The sequence below is a fragment of the Trematomus bernacchii genome, unplaced genomic scaffold, assembly GCF_902827165.1.
Source record: "Trematomus bernacchii unplaced genomic scaffold, fTreBer1.1, whole genome shotgun sequence".
NCBI classification, from domain to species: domain Eukaryota; kingdom Metazoa; phylum Chordata; class Actinopteri; order Perciformes; family Nototheniidae; genus Trematomus; species Trematomus bernacchii.
In genome coordinates, this window is record NW_022987564.1 from 4,417,952 (window position 1) to 4,440,992 (window position 23,041).

Consider the following 23,041-nt stretch of genomic DNA (forward strand, 5'->3'; position numbering starts at 1 on the left):
AGTATAAAACAATATATCCAGTGTTGATTTTATCTAAAGGAAACGGATACAAAATATATTTTTGTCGAATAGTAGGTCTGGGAACACATTTTAAATTTGGTCTATCATTAATAATATCAACAATATCAATAATTACAAGGGTCTTGTCCACAAAAGTAACAATGTGGCATCCCAGGTTACAGCACATCATACTCAGTCACAATACATACAGTAAATAATGTGTGATAATAATGTGATTGGTGTTTTAGCAAAGATACAATTATTTGATGTTGCTGAATTGGCTCAATAATATGATTCGAAGGTCAGTTTTATGACTTCTTTAAAGATGCTGGTGAACAAATGATACGTACCCATGTGACAAAGCAATGCCCAACATCCTCCGGTAGCTGCTCATATTTCTCCAACTCTTTGAGGAAGATACTGACGATAAAAAAATGCGGTATTAAAATGTGACAAACACACAAGACCTTAAAAAAAGGGAATGAATAGTCATATTTCAAAATAGAATATAACGCTCTGTATACAGCTTTACAGAGGCATCTAATATATGAAGCTGCTAGAGATACTGAACTGTCTTTTCATGTTTTTCATATGAATTTATATTGTATTTTGTATTTAAAACTTGATTTAGTTTATTCTGGATCTGTGTTATTGATAAAGTCCTAAAAGTTGCTTCTTACTTATGGTGGAACTCGTATAGGTCCTGCATGTTTCCAAAGATGATGTGCTCCTTGTTGATGATCCCTGGAGGAATCTCCTCCACGCCGCTGGTCATCTCCCACAGGTAGGTCTGAAAGAGACAAAAAAATGACATGATTTCAAAACAAAAAAAACTTGTAAACAGGTTTTTCTGATTCATTTCCAGATGATGTGTGAAAAGCTGTTGCACAACGATGGCATCAGCAGGTTAACAGCGGTGGGTTGTGAAGCTGAACTCACATCCATGCACTCCCGCAGGTCTCGCACGTAGGCTTTCTCCGTCTGAATCAGCTCTGCCATGATGAACCTGGACACACACACACAATTCATTTGTACAAAGTCCTCATGCACATAATGATAAATCACCAGTGTCGACCGCTCTCTTTCAGCCCGTCTGCTTAACCCATCTACATGAATGAATAATGAAAGAGGGCCATAACACTGAGTTGGTCATAAAGCATCCTGAACGACTGAAATCACGCTCATGATTTGTGATGCTCGTATAAAATGACGCAGTCTCATTTTCCTGTTTCACGCTACATGTAGCTTCAGCTGTTGTGTCTGTACTTCTTGAGGAGGAGGAGGAGGTTTAAATCACGCAAATCCATTATGTGCCAGATTTAAATTGAACTCACTCTCAGAACCACTCACAGGTATAGAGCAAGTATGACTACAGTGCTGACGTTGCTGTCGACAAGGACAGAGACGGGCATAATAATCATTCTTTTAAGAGACCAACTTAGTTACCGCTGGTCTGCTCTGCTGCAAATGTTGGCACTGGGCCAACTATTTAATTACACGTCCAAACAAACTATAAAACATATCTTCCAAGAAGGGGAAATGTAATCAAATATATGCTGACTTGCTACTATTTGTACAGTTGGTAGGCATAGCACGTACTGTTTAGCAGTAGAGCTTTTAGCTATGCAGGCTACATGCTAAACACTTTGATTTGGCAAAATGTAAAGCATTTTTTAATGTGCTGCATTATTAAGAACTCGCATTTAATTTATTTGTTTTAAATATATTTTTGTATATTGTATTGACATATTGAGTAGATGAAAATGACGCAAAAACATATAAATTGGATAAAATAATAAAACTAAATGTAAAGACAATTCCATAAAATAAAGAAGAAATAAAGAAAAGAAAGCCAATTACTTTTTTTATATAAAGTGATTTAAGTAGATAATTCAGTTTTTGGAAAAAAAGTGTTTTAGAATTTGTGGATAATTTGCTTTAAACTATAACCGAAAATTCAGTAGTGTGAATAAACAGGAAGTGGTGACATACTCCTTCCTGCGCGCCGACTTGCGTTTCTCCTCGTTGAGCTCGTGAGCGGCATCGCGCAGTTTGACCTCTGACCCCGGAGCCGTGGCGGGGATGATGTCCAGCTGGAGATCCTTACTCTGAGAAGAGCACAGACAAATGAATACGTGACTTTAACAGGCAGGCGTAACTTCAATGATGTGATTTTCTACCAAAAAAGTATGAGCACGTACGGCCTTGTTAGAGTCCGAGGAGATGCCGAGGGCTTTCTCCAGGCTGCAGCGGTACTTGTCCATGCGCAGGGAGAAGTCTCGGTAGCGCTTGTCCACAGCCGTCACCCATTTCTTGATCTCTCCGGCGTGACTGTGGCCTTTCTCACAGAAGCCGTCAGCCAGCTGGATCAGCAGCTTGACACGCTCCTTAGTTTGCTGAAGGAGAGGGGGGGAATACAGAGTGTTATAAGTACACACACATAGCGATGTATCCGTGTGTGTGTGTGTGTGAGAGAGGCCAACCTTGGCTGTGATGTGGAAGTCCTCGTGCTCCTTCAGCAGCTCCTGTGTGTGGTGGATACTCGAGCCGGTGGAGGTGTGTGTGGAGAGGTAAAACTCCCCGGTGTCATGAATCCACTCGAGAGCCTGAAGACACCAAAACACACACACACCGTCAGATCACAAGAGAAAGCAGTGTATATGCACGGGTATGAAGGTATATAACTTCAGATCAGTGATGTACATTTCCACTGTACCTTACTAAATGGTGAGGTACTGAATTGCATTGTATTCCCTTTCCTGCTTGACCTTTATCCACTAAATGTATCTGCCAGATTTAGTCACTTTGGAGCTCCAGTCAGATTTATTATAACAATATTTCAAAAATAATGTATCATGTGTTATTATAGGTTAAAATAAAATAGTATTGATCCCTTGGTGAATTTCACAAGGCACTTCTACCAGCTGCAGCATGAACCCGTTAATGCCTCGATAACTATAATCTAATAATATACTTTATAGATTATTCTGCATATCAAATACTTATCAAAACAAGTAAAGGTCTGAGTACTTCTTCCACCTCTGCTTCAGCTACACAAGTGTCAGTCAAATAAATGTAGGTGTGTGTGTGTTTGTGTTTCCTGTACCTGTTTGGCGCTGCGTTCAAACACCACGTACTGCTGACACTGGTCCAGCCGCCGCTTCCTCATCGTCCAGAAGTGGAGGACGCGGTTCTCTCTCTGCAGCAGCTCATTGAGGATGTCTGAAAACAACAGGAAACAGAACAGATTCAGATCACAAGTTCCCAACTAAGCAGGAAATTTGCACCAAGTATTGGCTATAAAAAAAGTATATTACATAACAATAATGTGTTGATTTAGTCAAAATGATTTTATCCCTTTTCAGCATCTTGTAAAAAAACAAAACACCTTTATTCACAGCTTTTAATAAATCACTTTTTTTCCATCACTTACTTTTAACCTGCTGTTCTGGTGCTTTGACGTGGCTCATCATCCCCGGCATGTTGACGCTGTTCCTGTGCATGTACTTCAGGAAGACGTCTGCGTTTCTTCTGGCCAGAGTGCATGCCTGGTAGGAATATTAACACACACACTGAGATCAGAGATGGAACTTGACACTATTCTAAGGAGCCATATTGATTACATTACATGTCACTTGTTAGACGCTTTTATCCAAAGCGACTTACATACTGAATACTGTGGACAATCCCCACAGGAGCAATTTGGGGTGAAGTGTCTTGCCCAGGGACACAACGACATGCTGACTGCAGTGGGACTCGAACTTGCTATCCCCTGATTCGAAGTCCAGCACACTACCCACTGAGCCACAGCCTCCCATTGATCATGTTGTATGTTACCTTGAGGAAAGCCTCCTTCTGCTCCAGGTGTTTGCTGATCATGGGGCTGACGTGGTCCGTCTCACAGTTGGGTCCCAGCTTGTCGGCTCCTCCGCACCAGTCCTCCTCTCTCTTGTACTCCTGCTCCAGGCTCTCCAACACACTGCACACCTGAGGGGGACACACTCACTTAGTCTGGGGAACACAGGAGTTATGGTGGAGAAGATAAAATCACATTGAGTCCTGGAGACTCCTACCTGTTCAGAGGTCTTGTAGAATGCCACTGAGGCGTTGACCAGCTTGAGTCTGTCCTCCATCTTCAGCATGAGCTGCTGCCAGTGGGAGGCCACGCTCTCCGCACAGTCCCTGATCAGGTCCATGTCGTAGTGGTTGGCCTGGAGCAGAGCCTCTGCCTTCTGCTGGACCTGAAGTGCACTCTGGTGGGTTTTCTGCACACAGGGAAGAAGTGGAGAGAGGATGGGGTTAGAATGATAGAAAATATTGAGCAATAAGATATGTCAAATCGACAGGTTAGGGTTAGAAACTGATGGGGTAAATAAACACTGTCTCACCTCAATGGCGTGTTGAAACTGTTCGTGTTCTCTCTGCAGCTGCTCAGCCTCCTGCAACGAGCTGGCTGTTATGAGACCGGCGTTCAGCATCGACTCGCCGTTTCGAATCCAACCCAGAACCTACAAAAAAAAAGACGGAAGCTGTGTTCAAATCTGACCAATTCCAATGTTATTATTACTTCAGTGAAATGTTCAGACACAGTGGAAGCCTCTCAGTACTGTGTCTGTCCGTGTTAAGTTGAAAAATGTAAAATAAATAAACTACTGTGCAATGTATAATTCAAATACACTGTAATACATTACAGAACCTACTGTTTATAAAATATAGATTACTGTATCACCAATTATAATAAATAATAGCCTTATTATAATGTACTGTTAACAAATACAGTGTCAGAAGTGTAAATAGGTAACGGTGCTTTTTAAAAGTGTTTACAGACCTATGTCTATGCCTAGTTTTAAATATAAAATCATAACCCTGTGTGTTGTAATGTATGAAAAGACCCGAAGCGAACACTGTCAGCAGACTACTTCAATAATATAAACGATGTATTTAAACAGTATTTGTGCAGGAATCATTCGGTCCAGAACTCTTTGATCACTTCTATGTGTTTCTGCTATAACTTGCTCCATGTGTATATATACATTTCAGCCTGCAGATGGCGCCTTGCCTCAGGTGTAGCTCTGTGTTTCTCACCTGCTTGACCTCGGCCTGCAGGTGCCTCAGCTGGACGCACTGCTCCAGGTGTCGTCGGTGCTGCTCGGCGGCCAGGTCCAGTTCTTGCTGCTTCTCGTGGAGAAACTCCAGCAGGTCCTGAACCCGCGTCGCCATGTCAACGTCCCTGTCGCACAGCAGCTCCACGCCTGCAGGGGAAACACACAGGGAGGTTAGACAGAAGATAAGATGATGATGGAAATTGCATAAAAATGACCACAATATGTCAAAATAGAGCTATAAATACAACATGTATACATTTATATATTCAGTTTAATATTTAATATTCCATCTCTCACATACTTATGTATATATAATATAACTTGCTTTATATCTTGTTATTGTTCATTTGTAAATTCAACATGTATATTTTCTACTTTCTGGTTTAGTTCTAGTCTTTTAATTTGTATTGTACAAAAAATTTCTTTTTATGTTTCTGCAACAAAAACATTTCCAAAATTGGGATCAATAAAGTACTATCTATCTTATCTTAGAAATAAGAGAGCAAAATAGAACAGCAACTAAAGTAAGATACCTTCAGTAAACAGTTATATTGCAAACTACTTTGAAAATAAAAATGCTACTTTATGTTGAATTAAGCAATAATCCACATTGTTATTGTTATCAGTGTTTTCTCTTTACACGTCAAATACCCAAATCTCTAATTAGTAATCACATTGGCATTAGTCCTACCAAACAAACCTCCTTTATAATAACCACTCTTTGAATAATGTTATCAGCACGTTTCCATACACGTGACATGATGTAACCGTGCTTTGTGTGGTTTTACAGAGCACCTATTAGCATGTGAGATCACAGGTGAGTTATTATAGTTGGTGAGTGGGAGCCTCATCACAAACACCGACCGAAGCTGACCCGCGACACCTACACTGTATCAATATTATACTAATGTGGCCAACACAGAGATACGTGCAGCAGCAGGGAACAGGAGCTGTATCCTGATGCAACCCTCAGCCGCACCATGACTGGTGTCTGATGAGGCGACAAACATCTCTTCACCTCTACGGCACAGCGTTTGAGATTGACTAGCTTATAAAAGCAGTATCACAGGAAAAGAGATACAAAACTACTTTAGGAATTCAGAAGACATTTATAAGCATTTTATGCCTAGAAAGAAACCTGGGGAAGGAGAGTAGAGCATGAATGAGTCGTAAAACCCTGAAATGAGTCAGCATTTTACCACCATCGGTTCCCTCGTTTTCAGGTCACCCTTTATTTGGCAAGATTGAAATAAGATCTGTGTTTAACACAAGCTTGAGAGATTTTAACGTTTTGTTCTATGAAATAAAATACATCAGTAAATACCCCACTGGTGAATGTCCAAAGATGCGTAAAAACTACGGCTGTTTAAAAAGTGCATAATTGAGACTAATGAACGTCATCAAGGCAAACATTAGCTACCTTTAGGATAGCGTGGTGAGGTGTCATGTGACCATAATGCAGTTCCTTAATAGCCACGTGTTGTTTTAATGTGGCAATTGCATTAAAGGTAGGGTAGGTAAGTTTGAGAAACTGGCTCGAGATCGCTAGAATTTGAAAATACACAACCAGAGAAAATCTGCCACTTCCTTACAGAGCCCCTCCTCCAACACACACGAACGCGCACATGACCAATGAGGGCACGAGATAAGTTTGTGCACAGATGGTAGGCTGACAGGCAGGTAGGCCATCCAGTTATTTTAGCCGGGCCGGCTAAAATGATTGGTTGTGCTTTTTACAGTACTACGGCTTCCACAGATGACATTTTTTTATGGATTTTTTGTCAAAGCACTTAAGATATTCATTGCTATCGGGATGTTAAGAGCATTCCATGGAATATAACAAAAAGTGTATCTCGAGCCGGTTTCTCAAACTTACCTACCCTACCTTTAACTCTTTTAAAATCATTAATATATAGAGATTATTCTGCTGAAAAAAACATGTAAGTATCAAATATGTCTGATTGCCACAAATCCATTTTAAGCAATATTCCTAAATCCAATGGTAAATCCCATTGCTTTATGACAAGGGACATCTTGCAATGCTTTCTTCTGGGTCGGCCTACAAACTGCGTCATCAGTGCATCACCAAAACAAATTCTAGCTGAAGGAAAGTGATTGTGAACCGACCGCTTTGTTTTTGGTTCCTTATAACAGCCCCGACAGTGTTGGCGTTGCACTCACCAGAGGCCTGCACCTCGTTGACGTACTGCAGCAGCTCCTGGCCCTGGTGGATCACATCGAAGGTGAGGTTGTTCATGGTCAGGGCTTTGTCAGCGTGGTGCTGCAGCCGCTGCTCGGCCAGCGTCAGATCCTCCGTGTCGAATTCTGTCATCTGACCCGTCAGCTCCTCGTTCCACGACTCCAGGTCAGAGATGATCTGAGGAAGGACAAACCATTTCCACTTGAAAGAGGCTACACACATATGTATCCACAATGCTGAAAGGACAATGGATCTGAAGGAGTAACACTTATTTACATATTTTAAGGCATACATTTTCTAAACTGTATTACAACTTTGAGCTTTCTTAGGTAGATTGTCTCTATTGTAGCACTACGTTTGCTTCAGGACTAGTCACATATTTACTATTTTAATGAGTTAAAATGTCTAAAATTGACCACAAGTCACTCAGACACACACGGCCTCTCTCCTCCCAGGCAGACTCACGTCGATGGCGTCCCTCTCGAAGATGCGCAGCTGCAGGAAGAGCTCCAGTTTGATCTTCCTCTCCTGGAAGAGCTCCTCCATCTGGGCCTGGGCCTCGTCCAGCTGCTGCAGCACGCTCTCGATGTGGTTGATGGAGCTGTTGTGGGGCGTCTTGTTGCTGGAGATGGCCGAGTCCCTGCAACAGAAACGCACAAGCAGCCGTAAAGACACGGCGGGGCGCGATGCCAGGAGATCTTCAAAACTGCTGCATGGAGCTGCCTCTGTGGCCGACTCAGCGGTTAAACAGCAACGCAGTATTTTCAAGAAAGGAAGTTAATGTCTAATTTAAATTGTGGAAGTTGGCATGAAGAAAATAGGGACAATTTCACCTTTAAAATGTAATTGTTCAATGCTGGATTTTGTAGAGTAGGCTTTTTATGTTATGATTGCTTTGATAACATATTTTAACTTGTGTACTACAGCTTTTTTTAAATGTATAAGTACTTATCAGCAAATAGTCTTTATGCAACTCTCAATAACGTCCCACACATTATTTAACAATCTGCTGTCTTCTGTGTTTTCATTTTGTCAGTCCAAATCCCAAAGATACTCAGATGTATATGAAGACAATATTTCCATATGTGTAAGGGTGTAGCTGTATTTTCTGCAATTCATTGTATGAAAATATACTTTGAAAAATACTATTTACATATCGCAAGTATTATTCTTGGGTCAAGATTACCCCTTTTATAAGCACATATTACTTTTGTTATATTGATTTATTTTTTCAATAACATGTTTTAAGTATCCTTCCAGATGTTGCTTTTGTTCATTGTTATATTTATAAAACTGTTGCACCACAATGAATTCCAACTGAAAACATTTCCACTGACAACCTGACTACAGCATACTAAGAGTGTCTGAAATCAGATTTCTAATAAAAGGTAACGTGGTGCACACAATGTGGACGGCAGATTGAGTGTGAGAGTGAAACAGATCATACTCTCTGACTCATCAATCTGACAGATGCAAACATGCATGATGCACGAACACCAGTGAGTTTACAGAGAGCACAATATGAGTAAGCAATAGCCGTCACATTGATCCTGATTGGCTTCAGGTTGATTATTCTGTGTGACAGATGCACGCCCACACTCAATGTGTTTTTATATGTTTTTGGACTGCGCAAGGTTTATATTTATTTTTGTTTACAGCCTAGTTTAATGCCAGAAGCAGACACTAGTGGGCAGGTCAATGAGTTTAAAATGACGTGACACCAGTTAGACAACGGGAGGTCTCCAAGGTGGTACCAAAATGTTTTTCTGATGGTATTTCTACGTGTGTTTATTTATAATGCAGTTTGAAGTGTTTAAAGGTCCCATGTCATGGCCATTTCTACTGATCATAATTCCATTGTTGAGGTCTACTAAAATACATTTATATTGTGCAATTTTCCAAACTCACATTGGTTTCTCATACAGCATCTCTGTATAGTATGTGTATTCACTCTCTGTCCTAAACGGCTTGTTGGAGCTCCTGCGCCCCCCCCCCCTCCCTGTGAGCCCAGTGGCCGTCTGCGAGACAGCGAGACACAGCGAAACACACACACACACACACCGGCAGCCTGGCTGGGAGTTTGGGTGTGTGCCCAGGCTGAGTTCCGCGGTGTCTCGCTGTCTCGCCGACCCCACACCAGTGAGCCAGCTCACAGTGTCCCGCCCCTCACAGCAGCGAGCCTCGCAACGTCCCGCCGAGTGTGTGTGTGAGGAAGTCCGCGGATTGGTCCAAACGTAACGGCTCCGCGGACGTAACGTAACGGCTCCGCAGATTGGTCCATTTCCATTCGGAGCCGTTAGGTTACGTTATGTCACTATATCCGAAATACGTCACTATACCCAAGAAGTAAACAATGGAAAAAGAGAAATCTCCAACGAGGCGTTCTGGGGCAGCATAGACAGGTCTTTTCTGTGTTAGAGTTTTACTCGCTACAGGGTGTACTTTGAGGGCTTGTGACTCTGCAGACCGTTTACATGCAGAAAAAGCTTCATAACACACAAGGGGATGGGTGATAACCGGAAAAGCATGACATGGGACCTTTAAATCGGTAAAGCCAAAAGATCTATGGAATCTACATAAATATAACCTTCAAGACTCAACCGTGACTACATGGTATTCATTAAAGGTATCTGGGCGCTTTATACGAGAGTCATAGCTTTAAATTAAAATGGTATTTTTGATAATGGGTGATGTAGAGATCCTCACCTCCCGGTGGAGACTGGCACACTATTAGACGTGTGCTTATAAAAGCAGAATTATGTAAGAATTCACACCGGAGCCAACACGCCAGGGAGAGAGGGACGGAGAGAAAGAGATACAAAAAAAAGGGGGTGGATGAAGAGGGAGGAAGAGGATGAAGAGGGACTGGAACATCCTCTGGATAAAAACAGAGTTGGAAGTCCTCTCCAACCACCTCCACCCATCCTTCAGCTTTGCTTCTACTGTCTTTTTTTAATTAAATTGACTGTTTATTGCATATATTTAAATATTCACACTCAGTTTATTTCCGATTATGTCCCTACCCTGCCAACACTTTATTGAGACGAAGCCAATTATCTAAGTTGACCTAAAAATAAATGTTTCTTACGTATTTATTGCCACAAACGCATCATCACTACTATTAGTAGTACTAGTTTAAAGAATTGGTTGTGGTCAGTTTATTGGTTTTTACTCTAGTTGCCTGATTAAACTTAGTTTTGTTTTGGATTCACATTAGAAGTAAAATTAAGTTGACTGGCATTTAATAATGATAATAAAACACACATAAAAAGTAACATATCGTGAAATAATAACCTAAAGAGCTTCATTAAACATATAAGTATGTAGACATGGCACTGAATAATCTCTCCTTCACAACACGTCATTTGCTTCCACCGATCATCTACCATTTGTTTTTGCTTAGCACTGGTTTCATTTTCAGTCAGGCGTCTTGATCAGTACCTGAGCTGCTGGATGAGGTCCTCCCCCTCCTTGATGACGTTGACGGTGACCTGCAGCGTGGTCTGCTGCTGCTGGCCGAAGCGTTTGATCAGATCCTGGACCGCCTCCACCGACTCGGCGTAAACGTCGTCCAGCAGCTCCTTCTGCAGCTCCTCCAGCCACGTCCACAGCTGCAGGAGGACATTCATTAGTACACTGAAAACTATCAACAATAAATAACATAGAACAATGTCTGATTGGAAGTTGCGTTGAAGCTCACGCTCAAAATTCCCACTTTTGTCACAGAACACACTCACTGCGATCGCACCCTTACATGCCAACAATCAGTGACACACATTTGCCGTCACTTTACCAATTATGAAAGCTGTTGAATGATACTCACGGAGGACAGTTCACATTCTGAATCCCTGGCCTAAATTGTATGTTCAATTCTAACCTCACCTAATCTGACCCTTACATTAACGCTATCACTAAACTACCTGTGTACAGTATAGTGGCCGTTTACTCAATACAACAAATGTGTCTCACAAATAGCCTTGTAAAACGCAAGTATAAGCAACATTACAATAGGATATCTACAGTTCCTAGGCCACTTGGTCTACAAGGATTTCTTAGTTATGACTTGTGTTGCAAAAAATCCCAAAACCTTTTGTAGAGACCTAGTGTAGTTACGGAAGGCAGATAAACGAGGGTTTACTGAAAGCAAATAACTGCGTCACGGCAAATGATTTCCATCCAAATGACATCCAACATACATCTTTGATTACTATGAAACCCTATGTAATCCGTCATGCCAACATAAACATTTACTTCCCCCCCCAAAAAAGTGCTTGAGTGGCTCTTAAACCAGGTTTCAAGTGAGGACTTAAAAATGCCCATCTCTGTGTGACTAACTGCATAAAAGCGAAACAACACACACATCAGAATTTAATCTGGTAATTAAATTCCTCTTGAGAGCGCTGTGAAAGCTCTCATCCACACAAACAGGCAGCCCACCATCCACTCCAGCGTTACGTCACCCTGCCCACCTCTTTGACGTGTGTGTGGAAGGCGACAGACATGTCCAGCAGGACTTTGCGCTGCTCCACGCGGCGAACAAAGTCTTGGATTCGGTCTTCGAGCTGGTGGGCGGCCTGGTAGATCTCCTCCGGGTCGCACTCTCCCGTCTGGGCCAGCTGCTCAGCCGCCTCCAGCAGCTTGTCTGCATTCGTGTACGTATTCTGGTCGGGGATGGAGAGAGAGAGATTAGCACAGGAAGACCATAACAATGCAATTCAAATATATTCAGGTTTCATGAGGAGATAGAGAAAGAGTAGAGACAGGGAGGATTTTAAATCAGGAGACAGGAGGCGTGTGCACTGATAGACAGTGATAGGACACGGAGAAAACTGCTGAGAGAAATTGAGAACTAAAGTAGGGGAAGGTGTTATAAAGAGGAAGAGAAACGAATGGCAACGTAGAAAATAAAATCACCACAACTTTGTCAGATTTTAGCAGCGGTTAACGATCCTTTGCTTAATTAATAGCAACAATACTGCAGTATACAAATAATCCATAAGAAGAAATATAATGTCACTTAGGTAAAAGTAATTTTGAATAAAATTGAAGTTAAGTCTCAAAAATAAGTTTGAATTTTCCAAGAAGTATCCATGAAATGAATACAAAAAGAAAGTGCCTCAAATGTGTATTTCAAGTATGTAGTAAATGTACTTTGTTCAAGTAAATTCAACCACCTTTTTAGCTTGAGTACTCATAAAAAAAAAATTCTACTTTGTCTAGTCTTGCTTTGAAATTAACTTCCCTAAAACATTTTACGTTTATATAAATAATGAAAATGATGTCAATGCTGATTTGACAGTGAAAAGAATAAAAAGCACCGTACTATGACTACTGGGCTATTTCAACATAAGCAAATGTCATTATCTACACAGTATTTGATATATTGGCTTGAACCAGGTGGGCAGTGAGAGTGAGAGAAAGCTACCTGCGCCACTTCCTCAAAGTCTTCGTGGCGTTTCTGCAGAGCTCGGGCTCGGTGGAGAGACTTCCCCACGCCCGTGTGTTTGCTGAGGAACGCCTCGCCGTGGTTTTCGATCCAGTCCAGCACCTGTGCAGAGGAAACCATGAGAAACAACACACACAGAGATTAGGAAATAGGCGACCACAAGGGGGTGCTCTGAGGTCGTAGATAAACAACAAGTATTGACGATAATCGAAAGAGTGTGTAAGAGAAGAGGAATGACAGAAATAATAATGAGTATTGTACGAGGCGTTGCACTGAGCCGTTTATTTTTCACACACCTCTCCCTTGCACTCTGTCCTTCGCAGCGTTATTGCACAAAAGAGCATCTGCATGGACATATGACCCAATTCAGTTTCCATGGAAACAGTTGCCATGTCAACACCCTCAGGAATGCCCACGATTTTTTTGTTGTGTATCTGTACGATCAAATCTGATTATTGATTATAGCATGCTGTTTTTTTAAGCCTTTATTTACATTTAAGGCATTTATGTTTCCTTCTAATAAATAAACGAACTCAAGGACATTTTGATAGAAAACATGGCCTTGCATATTAAAACAGAAGACCCTACTATTTTCAAATGACTATCCAACCCTCTCATGTTGTACTGAAACAAATGGTAATTATGCTTTGTCCTGAATTACAATGTGTGCTTACGAATAAACAAAAACATACATACAGTGTGTGTCTGTGTGTGTGTGTGTGTGTGTGTGTAGGAGTGTGTGTACCTGTTGGACGTCCTGCTGAAAGACGCAGAGCTGCAGACGTTGGTGCAGCCTCACTTTGCGGTGTTGCCAGATGTTCTCCAGCTGTCTCTGGTGATGCAGCACTTCGTGGATGATGTCCAGGACGTGGTGCACGGCCTTGGAGTAGTTGGCCGATGCTGTCAGCGTATCAGCGCTGCCCGGGGTCAGAGGTCGCTGCAGCTTGTCCAACAGCGCTTTGCCATCTTGGCTCACCTAAAGAACAGTAAGACATCAAGTGTCATTTATTTTGACTCGCAAGACAAACGCCTAAGAACGAAAAAGAAACGGGCAATAATGTGTTTTGTTTTCACCTAGAAATATCTACACATGTATAGCAACAGCCAGCAAACTGTGTGTATAATTACCTGTGAAAGCACACGCTTTTGACGTTTTAATAGAAACGTAAAAAGGGAAATGATAAATGAAAAAGCCACAAATGAGGAATTGGTGAGAAACACAATGAAAAGTAATTTTTCTCACTGTACAGATGCAACTCCTTCAATATTGTCAGTGTAAAAGTAGTCATCTATTTCAAATTAAATGTTCAGTATGGAGTTGTACTGTGTAGACTTAAGCTGAAAAAAGATTTAATTTTGACTTTATCCTACAATATCGTACCAAATGTAATTCTACCCCAAACAATATGAGCTGCATTTTCCCATTTTGTGAGAGTAGACTTCATTTGAAAGTTGAACTCCCATTAGGAGACAGAAGCTCACACAAACCAAACCTATCTCTGACGTATTAAACAACCTAAACAACAAGACTTTTGATGATGTGATGTAAATGCTATTTTCTTCTCCTTATTTGAATGCACGTTAGTATATGTATGTAAAGTGTGTTTTTTTTTTTACCTCAGAGTAGGCAGCGGTGATGTGTTCGTACAGGCCTTGGTGGTGGTGGATGGCGTCTTCAAGGTCTTGCAGCTCGGAGGGCAGATCCACCTCGCCACACGCCTTACACCACGAGTCCACGTTACTCATGTACTGCAGGGGGAGAACCGCACGCTTCATTTACACAGACTCAGAGGTAAAGCGCTTCACATGAGACGCGGTGCTGTATACATCCAGCTGCTCTTCCCAGGAGTCACATGGAAGTCAGACACGCAGGAGTGTATAAGACATAGCCTGAGGAGCATTTTTTTTATACTATTACTCAGCTTTAAAGATGCACAAATGTCCATATGTATGAGCTCTCTTAAAGAGAGAATTATACATGGCTGACTGTGCTGTTCATAGCCTGGGGACACTTCCTAGCACTTGTAGCACACCCCTGTGGGAGTGTAGGAAAACAAAGCAATAAGGAACGCTACACTCAGAAAGATGATAAAAGTTGAAGCGATGTCATTATTCCCTTTTAAAAGCAGTGATAATTGGAATAAAAAACACGAGAACAACCAAGATATCAAATGAACTGCTTAGTTTGTGTGTAGGAGGAACGTTTGGGAAAAAGCTGTTTCTATTTCAGCTCACAAACATAAAAGGCTGGTCTGATGACGGCAATATTCCAGGGTCGGAAAAGTCGTACCACCCATGTTCCCTATTTGGGATTCTGCTTGTGTTTCCCTTTTTCCGGCCATGAATTGTTCCATAGTGGCCCGGCTAATGAGCACAGACAGAAATAACAGCTTAATAACAAATGCTGTACTTATATGCTGCAACCCTGTATGTAAATATATGATAATGCATGCATATGTGAGGCTTTATAGATTTAATGAGGCCGGGGGGGGTATTTTACAACAAAAACGTGTTTGCATACGTGTCCGTGTGCATCCGTAAAGATAGTGAAGGTCAACACCTCGGCTCGTTCCAGAGGGACATTAATGTGAGTTTTATTGAATTCTATTCCCACTGTACCTGACTTTAATGACGTGTTGCATTTGGGGACATATGCTTATCTGCTTAGGTTATTCTGAGAATTATACAAACATATAATGTGATAATGAATGAGCCTCAGACATGTTGGTGAGGGCTGCTCAAGGCTGGATTCTTCACTATTTTCTATATTGTTGCTAACTTAAAAGACCGTTCATCTGTGTATATCTAAAGCAATTATCAATCAGTAAATCAGAGAAAATGTATTGTCAATAATAAGAATGATTCGTTCATCATATAAGTCATTTGTAAAGGAAATTATAAAAACATTGTCTCTTAAATGTGAAGACTTCCTGCGCTTATTTGCCATAAATGATTGATTATCATTTAGTTTAGAATGGTTATTAATACAAACCAGCAATTTCAACATGTCTCCTCGGGTAAAGAAAAAAGTGTAAGTTTGTCAAGATTTCATGTTTTTTGACCTTTGAAAGATCCAACTGTTTATTTATTGAGGGGGGGGGTGTGACGTCGCATCGTGTCACGTGACTTGAATTTTGAATTGAGCCGTCCCTTATAGATACTATCTCTTTACGTATTAGTGATGGGAAGTCTGGCTCTTTTTAGTGACTAGTCAGTAGTCACTAAGAAGAGCCGGCTCGTTCGGCTCCTAAACGGCTCTTCATGTTACCACAGTTTACCACGGAGCCTCAGTTTTGCCGCTGCGAGGTTCCGGCGCTCGCAGTTCACGCGCGTGCTCCACTAGCACCCCCCGCCAAGGCTCGCCGGCAGTACACTTTCAGTCACAGGAACACGCTTGGCGAAAAGAATCCCACCAAACTCCTTCGCCCCTCCAACAGAGGGATGTCCTTGTCCTTTTTCCTTTTCGTCATTTCAAGCTATAAAAACTCTTCTTTTTTTTCGGCTCGAGTTCAGGGTCAAATGACGGCAAGACCCCCCCCTGGCGGAAACGCTGGTTGCAGCTGTATATCTGTGTTTTTGAACTCACCTGGTCACACTTCTGGTGGAAGCTGGCAGACATCTCCAGCAGCGTGCTGCGTTCGTCCAGAGCCGCCGCGAAGGCCTTCCACTCCTGCTCCAGCTGACTTGAGATCTGCTTGATCTGCTGCGAGGCGTAGTGACCCGACTCCAGCAGCCGGTTGCCCACCGACATGATGCGGTTTATGTTCACGTACACGTTCTGCACAGCGAGGGGGAGAGACGGGTTCATCAAAGGGGGCGAGGGTAGGGCCAGAAATGGTATCGCAATATTTGATGAATCAAAATATGTGATTATTATTATTCTATATCATTCAATTTCTGAATTAAGTATTGTGTGGAGAACTTCAGGCCTAAAACACTGTATTCCACAGACTTGATACAAAAACCTATTTCAATGATAATTGAACCATTAAAAAACGACAATTCCCTCTATTAACGCGGGTTATATCGCAGTTGCAATGTCAGTCATATTAATTGCAATTAGTTAGTTTTTTCCAAATCAAGCATCCCTAGTTGATGGATATTAAGGACCAGATAAGAAAAGAGAGATTTTAAATTAATGTAATTAATAATAAAGAACAGTAGAGATGAGAAGATAGGCTTGAGGAAATAGTTAATTGCGCGCTGTAAGTAAAAGAAAGGCATAAGATTTTAAATTCACGCCCTAGTTTCTCATCTTAAAGCAGAAACTCTAGCAGCTACATCGATTTCTGCCATCAATGGTTTAGCAATGGTTATGTAATACAGACTGTGGATAAAGAATATTATTACTGGCTGCTAATGCGAATAAAACGTGTGTACTGTATGCACAGAAGCATAGGCTGCTCCAAACAAACACTCAAACACAGTACTAGAGGTTGGCGCTAAGTGCATAACTGTATGATTACAGAGTGCAGGGCAAGGGCCTCGATACTCCAAGTGGGCGGATCAGCATCACCTCCTGCTGGGAGTCTGTGTACATCTTACCATGCAGTTCATAGCGAAGTGGTTGTGCTGGGTTTGCAGCTCTATAGCGTGGGGGTGGTTGTTGCCAATCTCTGTGTAGCCTGCCAGGAACAAACCCTTGTTGTGCATGATCCAGTCAAACATCTAAAGCACGGGGAATGACAGAAATAAAAAAAAACATGTTAGCCAAATGAAAACACAAGTTACGGCATCACCATTAACCTGCATGGATCAGGTGAAGACAAACAGCCCCTACTTAGATCAGATCAGTGTGTGTGTATGTGTATGTGTATGTGTATGTATATGTATATGTATATGTATATGTATATGTATATGTATATGTATATGTATATGTATATGTATATGTATATGTATATGTATATGTGTGTGTGTGTGTGTGTGTGTGTGTGTGTGTGTGTGTGTAGAGTTGTCATCTTTCCAGGCCAGATACAGAGAAATGGACTGCCGCTATTAAGAGTATCCTCTCAGGCTCTCCTCGAGAACAAACTCGTGGCCTATGGTGTCCTAGCAACAAGCTCCTACGACTGCAGCGTATCCAAGACTGCAGCTCCTTCTCTCTATGTTGCTGCAACCTGCTTTCTTATTCTACTCCCTCAAACATGGATCTCTGAATTCCTCTTCCCCCTGTCTCTTTCTATTCTGCGCTGCAGCTGTCATCACCTGAGCGTCTGGGAGGCAGCCAGAGAAGGTGGCTTTGAAGCTGAAGGAGCTCTCCTCCATCTTCCTGTCTGTCACCGTGGGATGTGGTGCCAGGGTGCAGCTGTTCAGATTTTACCTCCCGTTTTATTCCAGATATAAAGTTCAAGCCACTTTTAAAGCTCGCAATATATCATTTTTTGGGGGGGGTTTGTAAATAGAAAGCGATATACTTTGTCATGTCATTCAGCTTCTCACGGTTAGGATTACAACGTTATTCATCGTTCAGGAGGTTTTTCAAGGAGCTGAAATCTGCTGGAGTCTACTCGTCTCCGAAACAAATTGACCCAGTGATTAAAAGTACTGAAAACCCTGAATGAAGCAGTTTGGTTTTAAAAAAAAAATGGATCTTCTCACAACGCTATTTGGGGTTTGCTACGCTTGTTTTTCTGATAACTTAAAATCCAGGCGTTAAGGAGGGTATTACTTCCGAGCCGAAATACCTGCAGAGGACTACTCCTTCACAATCAAACCATTCAATGTGACTAAAACCTTTAAAAACACTGAATAAAGCAGTTATGCATAAAAAATCTATGTTTATCTAAGGATGTTTTGCTTAGCGTAACCTTACTCTGGTTAAAATATATGGTTAAAAACACTTAAGATTCAAGTCTGTCATATAACCGTGGCTTAAAACTGGATAAAAGTAAGCAACCATAACGCGTGATCAAAGAGCATCACCTTTACAGACGACAAAATGAAACAGAACAATAACCTGAAATTGGAACGTTTGGAATGATGTAGGAACCCAACTTAACAAAAGATTATTGAATGGAGAACGCTACATATGATATCTTAAAGGCCAAAATAAAGGCGTTGTGTCCATATCCAGCATAAATCAATGCACTCTCTCTGGGCGTAATGACGGTTTTGTTTTTATTGGCAGTTGTCCGCCTCACAGTGATCCCCAGCTGAGGTTATATGGATTATCACTACACCACTGCACATGCTGTATGACACCTCTCCCCCCTCTTCTCCCCCCCCCCCCCCCACCCACCTTCTCTGCATCCTGCTCGAACAGGCGCAGCTGGAAGCACTGGTCCAGCTGCAGCTTGCGGACGTGCCAGGCCTGGTGGAGGTGCTGCCGGGTGGAGTGCAGTTTGTCCAGCAGCTGGGTGACGCGCGGCACCAGGCCCTGCGTGTCGGCGTTACAAATCCCCCCGCCGCCACCGCTGCCCCCGCCGCCGCCACCGCTGCTGCCGTTACGGTTGGAGAAGGACTCGCTGCTCTGGATTCTCTGGAGCAACCTGGAGACGAGTTGAATAACAGATATAACGTCAAGGCCGCTCCACTCGTGGCTCCTGATTTGCATATTTGTAAGATATGTCACAGAGAAGTAAAATACGACACATATCCACTCCATTCATAATGTTACAATAGCATGGAGTGGATTCTTGTGAGCTCTTTGGAAAAAAATAACGTTTTATTTATGATTCATGCAGAAAGGATCCGAATGTATCCACTTTTAAATTCTAATCTTTACTGTCTGTATCTTTGCACATCTGCTTTTCTAAAATTGCAACCTTGATGTGAAAAAGTGTCCATATACCATGTATTATTATTATTACTATCATTATGAAACATTTTTATATTTAAACAAAATCAGGACATTTACATTTTTAAATATTAAAAAAATATATTCAGAACAATCTTCAGGGTAAACATCTTAGAAACAAGCTTTCATAATAGAATTAGAATTGGGAGGGATGAAACCCTCTTTAATGGTCACACATGCAGAGCACACAGCACACACAGTGAAATGTGTTCTCTGCTTTTAACCCATCCTAGTACCAGGAGTCTAGTACTAGGAGCAGTGGGCAGCTATTGTACAGCGCCCGGGGAGCAATGGGAGTGAGGGGGGGGAAGGGGGGGTGTCCGGTGCCTTGCTCAAGAGCACCACGGCAGGGCAGGAGTTGAACTGGGACCTCTCCAAGTAGCAGTCCACACTGCATATTTAGGTCTGGTCTGGGACTTGAACCGGCGACCCTACGGCTCACAGTCCAAGCCCCTACTGACTGAGCCACTGCCGGATCTCCAAGTAAAAGTGAAAAGGCTCCAAGTACAACATTTGGAACAAGAACGTCACACTGTTTTATTGTTTTCATCTCCAGTCTTATATCAAGCAGAAAAAGGAAAGCCTCGAGCATTTCTGTGTGCCTACCTCTGCCCCTCTGTGTCCAGCTCCTCTATCGGGGCTTTTATGACTTTCTTCTTCAGCGTGGCGTGTTCTTCTATCATCCGCCGGGCTCCTTCCAGATCCTGGGGGAAGTCTTTCCGCGACACCGTTTCCTGCATCTCCTCAAGACGAGCCAGCATCTGAGTGGCGTGACCGGAGAACTCCTCGAACGCCACACGCACCTGCATGAAAACACACCCAAAGTAAGAAGGAGTGAGATACAGATATCACTAAATATAACGGATTTAGACCACAACAAAAGAGTCCTGCTAATAATGAGAATAACTCTTTTATTGCTACACCTGCAAACAGTCACTGCTAATTCAAGCACATATTTTCATGCCTGGATTTCTGATAGTTGAGTAAGGCACTTCTTTATTAATTTAAGTCAGTGGATTTCAAGATCATTTTTGCACCGGGCTTGAGCGACAGAATGAAGGACCAATCTCACCTCTATCCACTCCTCATGGTTGTACTCCAGGCTGCCGTCGAAGTCTGACGTCAGCTGGGAGGGGTCCACGACCTTCGTCAGGCCCTCTAGTGACACCATGGTGGTCTAGGAAGAAAGGGTGGAGGACAATTAGTCAAGATGGTGAGTGAGAAAAGGATTCAGAGGTGTTTAAAAGGATTAACTCAGTCAATTAGGTGCAAAATGCTTCTAATCTCTCCGCTCCTCGCACTGTGTTGCCTCCTGACGGTTTGTATTTAGTAAGGGAAGACATAACCAACCCCTAGTTCCCAAAATAAAGCAGCTTAAGATTTGTTAATGAGCAGAGATGTCGGGATGTAATTTAAGGGAAAGCTCTGTAATTAATAACTTAAAACCTCCATGGTGTGACTAAAGCACATTTGATCCTGTTTATCGTGCTAATTCAACACGCTGCAGCTTCACAATACCACACAACACTAAAAAAGAAACCACTTGAAAACAAAGCGTTTGGAAAAGTCCACATCTATCATAGCTCAACGAGCTCTTGCTCACATGTTGCATAATGTGACGTGAGAACACTTCTCTTTGATCGCCTGGTCATCTTTTGCTTTAGAGTTCAAAGAAAACCCAATCCTCTGCGTGCAACAAGTGCATATCACAATCTCAGTTCAGAGATACAGTAAGGGAATGTCTCCCCGTTTGGTTTCGGTGCCTCTGTGTTTCTGTTGAGCCACCTCCGCACAACACCCCCACACACATGGCCAGAGACGGATGGAGACAGAGGGATAGCGAGATAGCTTTGTGTCGGCCAAACAACGCAGAAACACACTGTTGTCCTTGGGTAAGCTAAGTGGCTTTTGCCAGGGGAAAACACCGATATTGCATTGTTTGCTATTGTTGTTTTAAGTTAATTGATTTGTACTGTGTTGAACGGTGAGAGGGAGGGAGGATGGGGTCAGGGCTCCAGGGTAACGTTGTTCTCCCGCAGAACCGAGGAGCAATTCATCAACAACCCAAATGGAAGCTGTGTAGACTGTCTGCGCTTCGTCTCGCCGCTTCCTTTTATCCCGGCTCAAATCGACAGAGAGGAGGGAGAGGAACATTTCCTACATTTCATTTATACAAGCTGGGAGGGAAGATTCTCGAACACACACACACGCAGAAAGAAAAATGCTTTCTCTGTCGCACGAGGGGTTTAAAAGGCTGGCACTGAGTAGCATCAACTAAACATGGCTTGGGTTATTTGTGTGATGGTATATTTGATCTGTGCATTTCTTTATCTATTATCAATTATGTCTCTGTCGTATGTTTTTTTTAACACGGGGGTTTACCACCTGGAGCGGGGGAGGGGTGGGATTGGGGGTTTTGCAACTTCTTGTCATGAATATTGTGTTTTGCGATGAAAAACTGTGTGGTAAAAAAATGCTTGTACCCGATTGGTCTGTGAGCGTGAATACTGGAATGCATTACGCTGTTTTACTCAGGTGTGGATGATTTTGAACACAAGCAATGCAACCGCAGTCCTAGCAACTATGATATGAACTTAAATAATGCAAGATAAAAGAACACCCCCTGCGTATAACCGGTAGAAATAATAATAAATGAACTACGTGATGTCTGGTAGTGAACACACACATTCAAATGCAGTGCAATCAATGTCTGTGTGGCATGGCACGACTGCTCATGGATAACTAACCTGCCCTTTGGCATCTGCCTATAATTCCTCTCACATAATCAATATGGTGTCATCAGACCACAGTGTGTGTGCGTGTGCGTGCGTGCGTGTGTGTGTGTGTGTACAATCATTTTCCACACGACTGCTGTAGCCAAAACGTACGAGAACCACAATGTACGCGAGTGTCCAGGAACATCCTGTACAGAGCATAAGAGCAACAGGGCTCCACCTGCGCTACAGTATGGGGGTTTGTATCATCCCCTGTCTCATTAGGATGAAGGATAGGCTGATCATCATCACGGAGAGCAGATCAAACAGAGAAGGCGGGAAAACGTTACCCGCTCCTCATTAGAGTGCATTTAGGAAACAGGGCTTCGACATCACGTAAAGGAATCTTCTCGACTTCAAAAACAGAGCGCCCGCACTGATTAGCCAAAGCTGTGGTTTATTTAGTGTACTGCTTTACACTTTAGTTCAACGACAGTCAGAACATGAAGATAAGCGTGTTGTTGTGAGTATATCATTTAATCAGCTGTGAAGAAGGGTTCAAACGCTTCGGCTGAAAATGTCACCAACACCCGTGATCTTCAGTTTCAGGGCAATGTGATGCAGCAGGGAGAGATACATAACAAAATGTGCTGACAATGAGCAGCTCAGCTGACTGCAGCTGTCGTTATGACAACTCAGCTGACAGGGAATTAAGGGATAGCTCGTTTTTAAATTGGCCAGTATAGAATTGAGTCATTTAATATCCCTGCTTGATATCTC

At 42.4% G+C, this 23,041-nt stretch overlaps 1 protein-coding gene across 6 annotated transcripts in view; it reads right to left on the reverse strand.

Annotated features, from left to right (window-relative positions):
- trioa (trio Rho guanine nucleotide exchange factor a) overlaps window positions 1-23,041 on the reverse strand; it is an 88,721-nt gene that overhangs the window by 25,883 nt on the left and 39,797 nt on the right. For all 6 annotated transcript variants that reach the window (XM_034124636.1, XM_034124635.1, XM_034124634.1 and 3 more), the window contains 24 exons: window positions 20,620-20,724; window positions 20,154-20,350; window positions 18,990-19,239; window positions 17,297-17,419; window positions 16,338-16,529; window positions 14,369-14,500; window positions 13,497-13,727; window positions 12,731-12,853; window positions 11,775-11,966; window positions 10,747-10,916; window positions 7,771-7,945; window positions 7,287-7,482; window positions 5,086-5,252; window positions 4,389-4,508; window positions 4,074-4,265; window positions 3,838-3,987; window positions 3,434-3,548; window positions 3,107-3,222; window positions 2,484-2,606; window positions 2,202-2,396; window positions 1,993-2,108; window positions 940-1,006; window positions 681-790; window positions 351-420 (listed from right to left, as the gene is read on the reverse strand). In XM_034124636.1, the coding sequence (XP_033980527.1) occupies window positions 351-420; window positions 681-790; window positions 940-1,006; window positions 1,993-2,108; window positions 2,202-2,396; window positions 2,484-2,606; window positions 3,107-3,222; window positions 3,434-3,548; window positions 3,838-3,987; window positions 4,074-4,265; window positions 4,389-4,508; window positions 5,086-5,252; window positions 7,287-7,482; window positions 7,771-7,945; window positions 10,747-10,916; window positions 11,775-11,966; window positions 12,731-12,853; window positions 13,497-13,727; window positions 14,369-14,500; window positions 16,338-16,529; window positions 17,297-17,419; window positions 18,990-19,239; window positions 20,154-20,350; window positions 20,620-20,724 (3,627 nt within the window). The remainder of the gene's footprint in view (window positions 1-350; window positions 421-680; window positions 791-939; window positions 1,007-1,992; window positions 2,109-2,201; window positions 2,397-2,483; window positions 2,607-3,106; window positions 3,223-3,433; window positions 3,549-3,837; window positions 3,988-4,073; window positions 4,266-4,388; window positions 4,509-5,085; window positions 5,253-7,286; window positions 7,483-7,770; window positions 7,946-10,746; window positions 10,917-11,774; window positions 11,967-12,730; window positions 12,854-13,496; window positions 13,728-14,368; window positions 14,501-16,337; window positions 16,530-17,296; window positions 17,420-18,989; window positions 19,240-20,153; window positions 20,351-20,619; window positions 20,725-23,041) is intronic.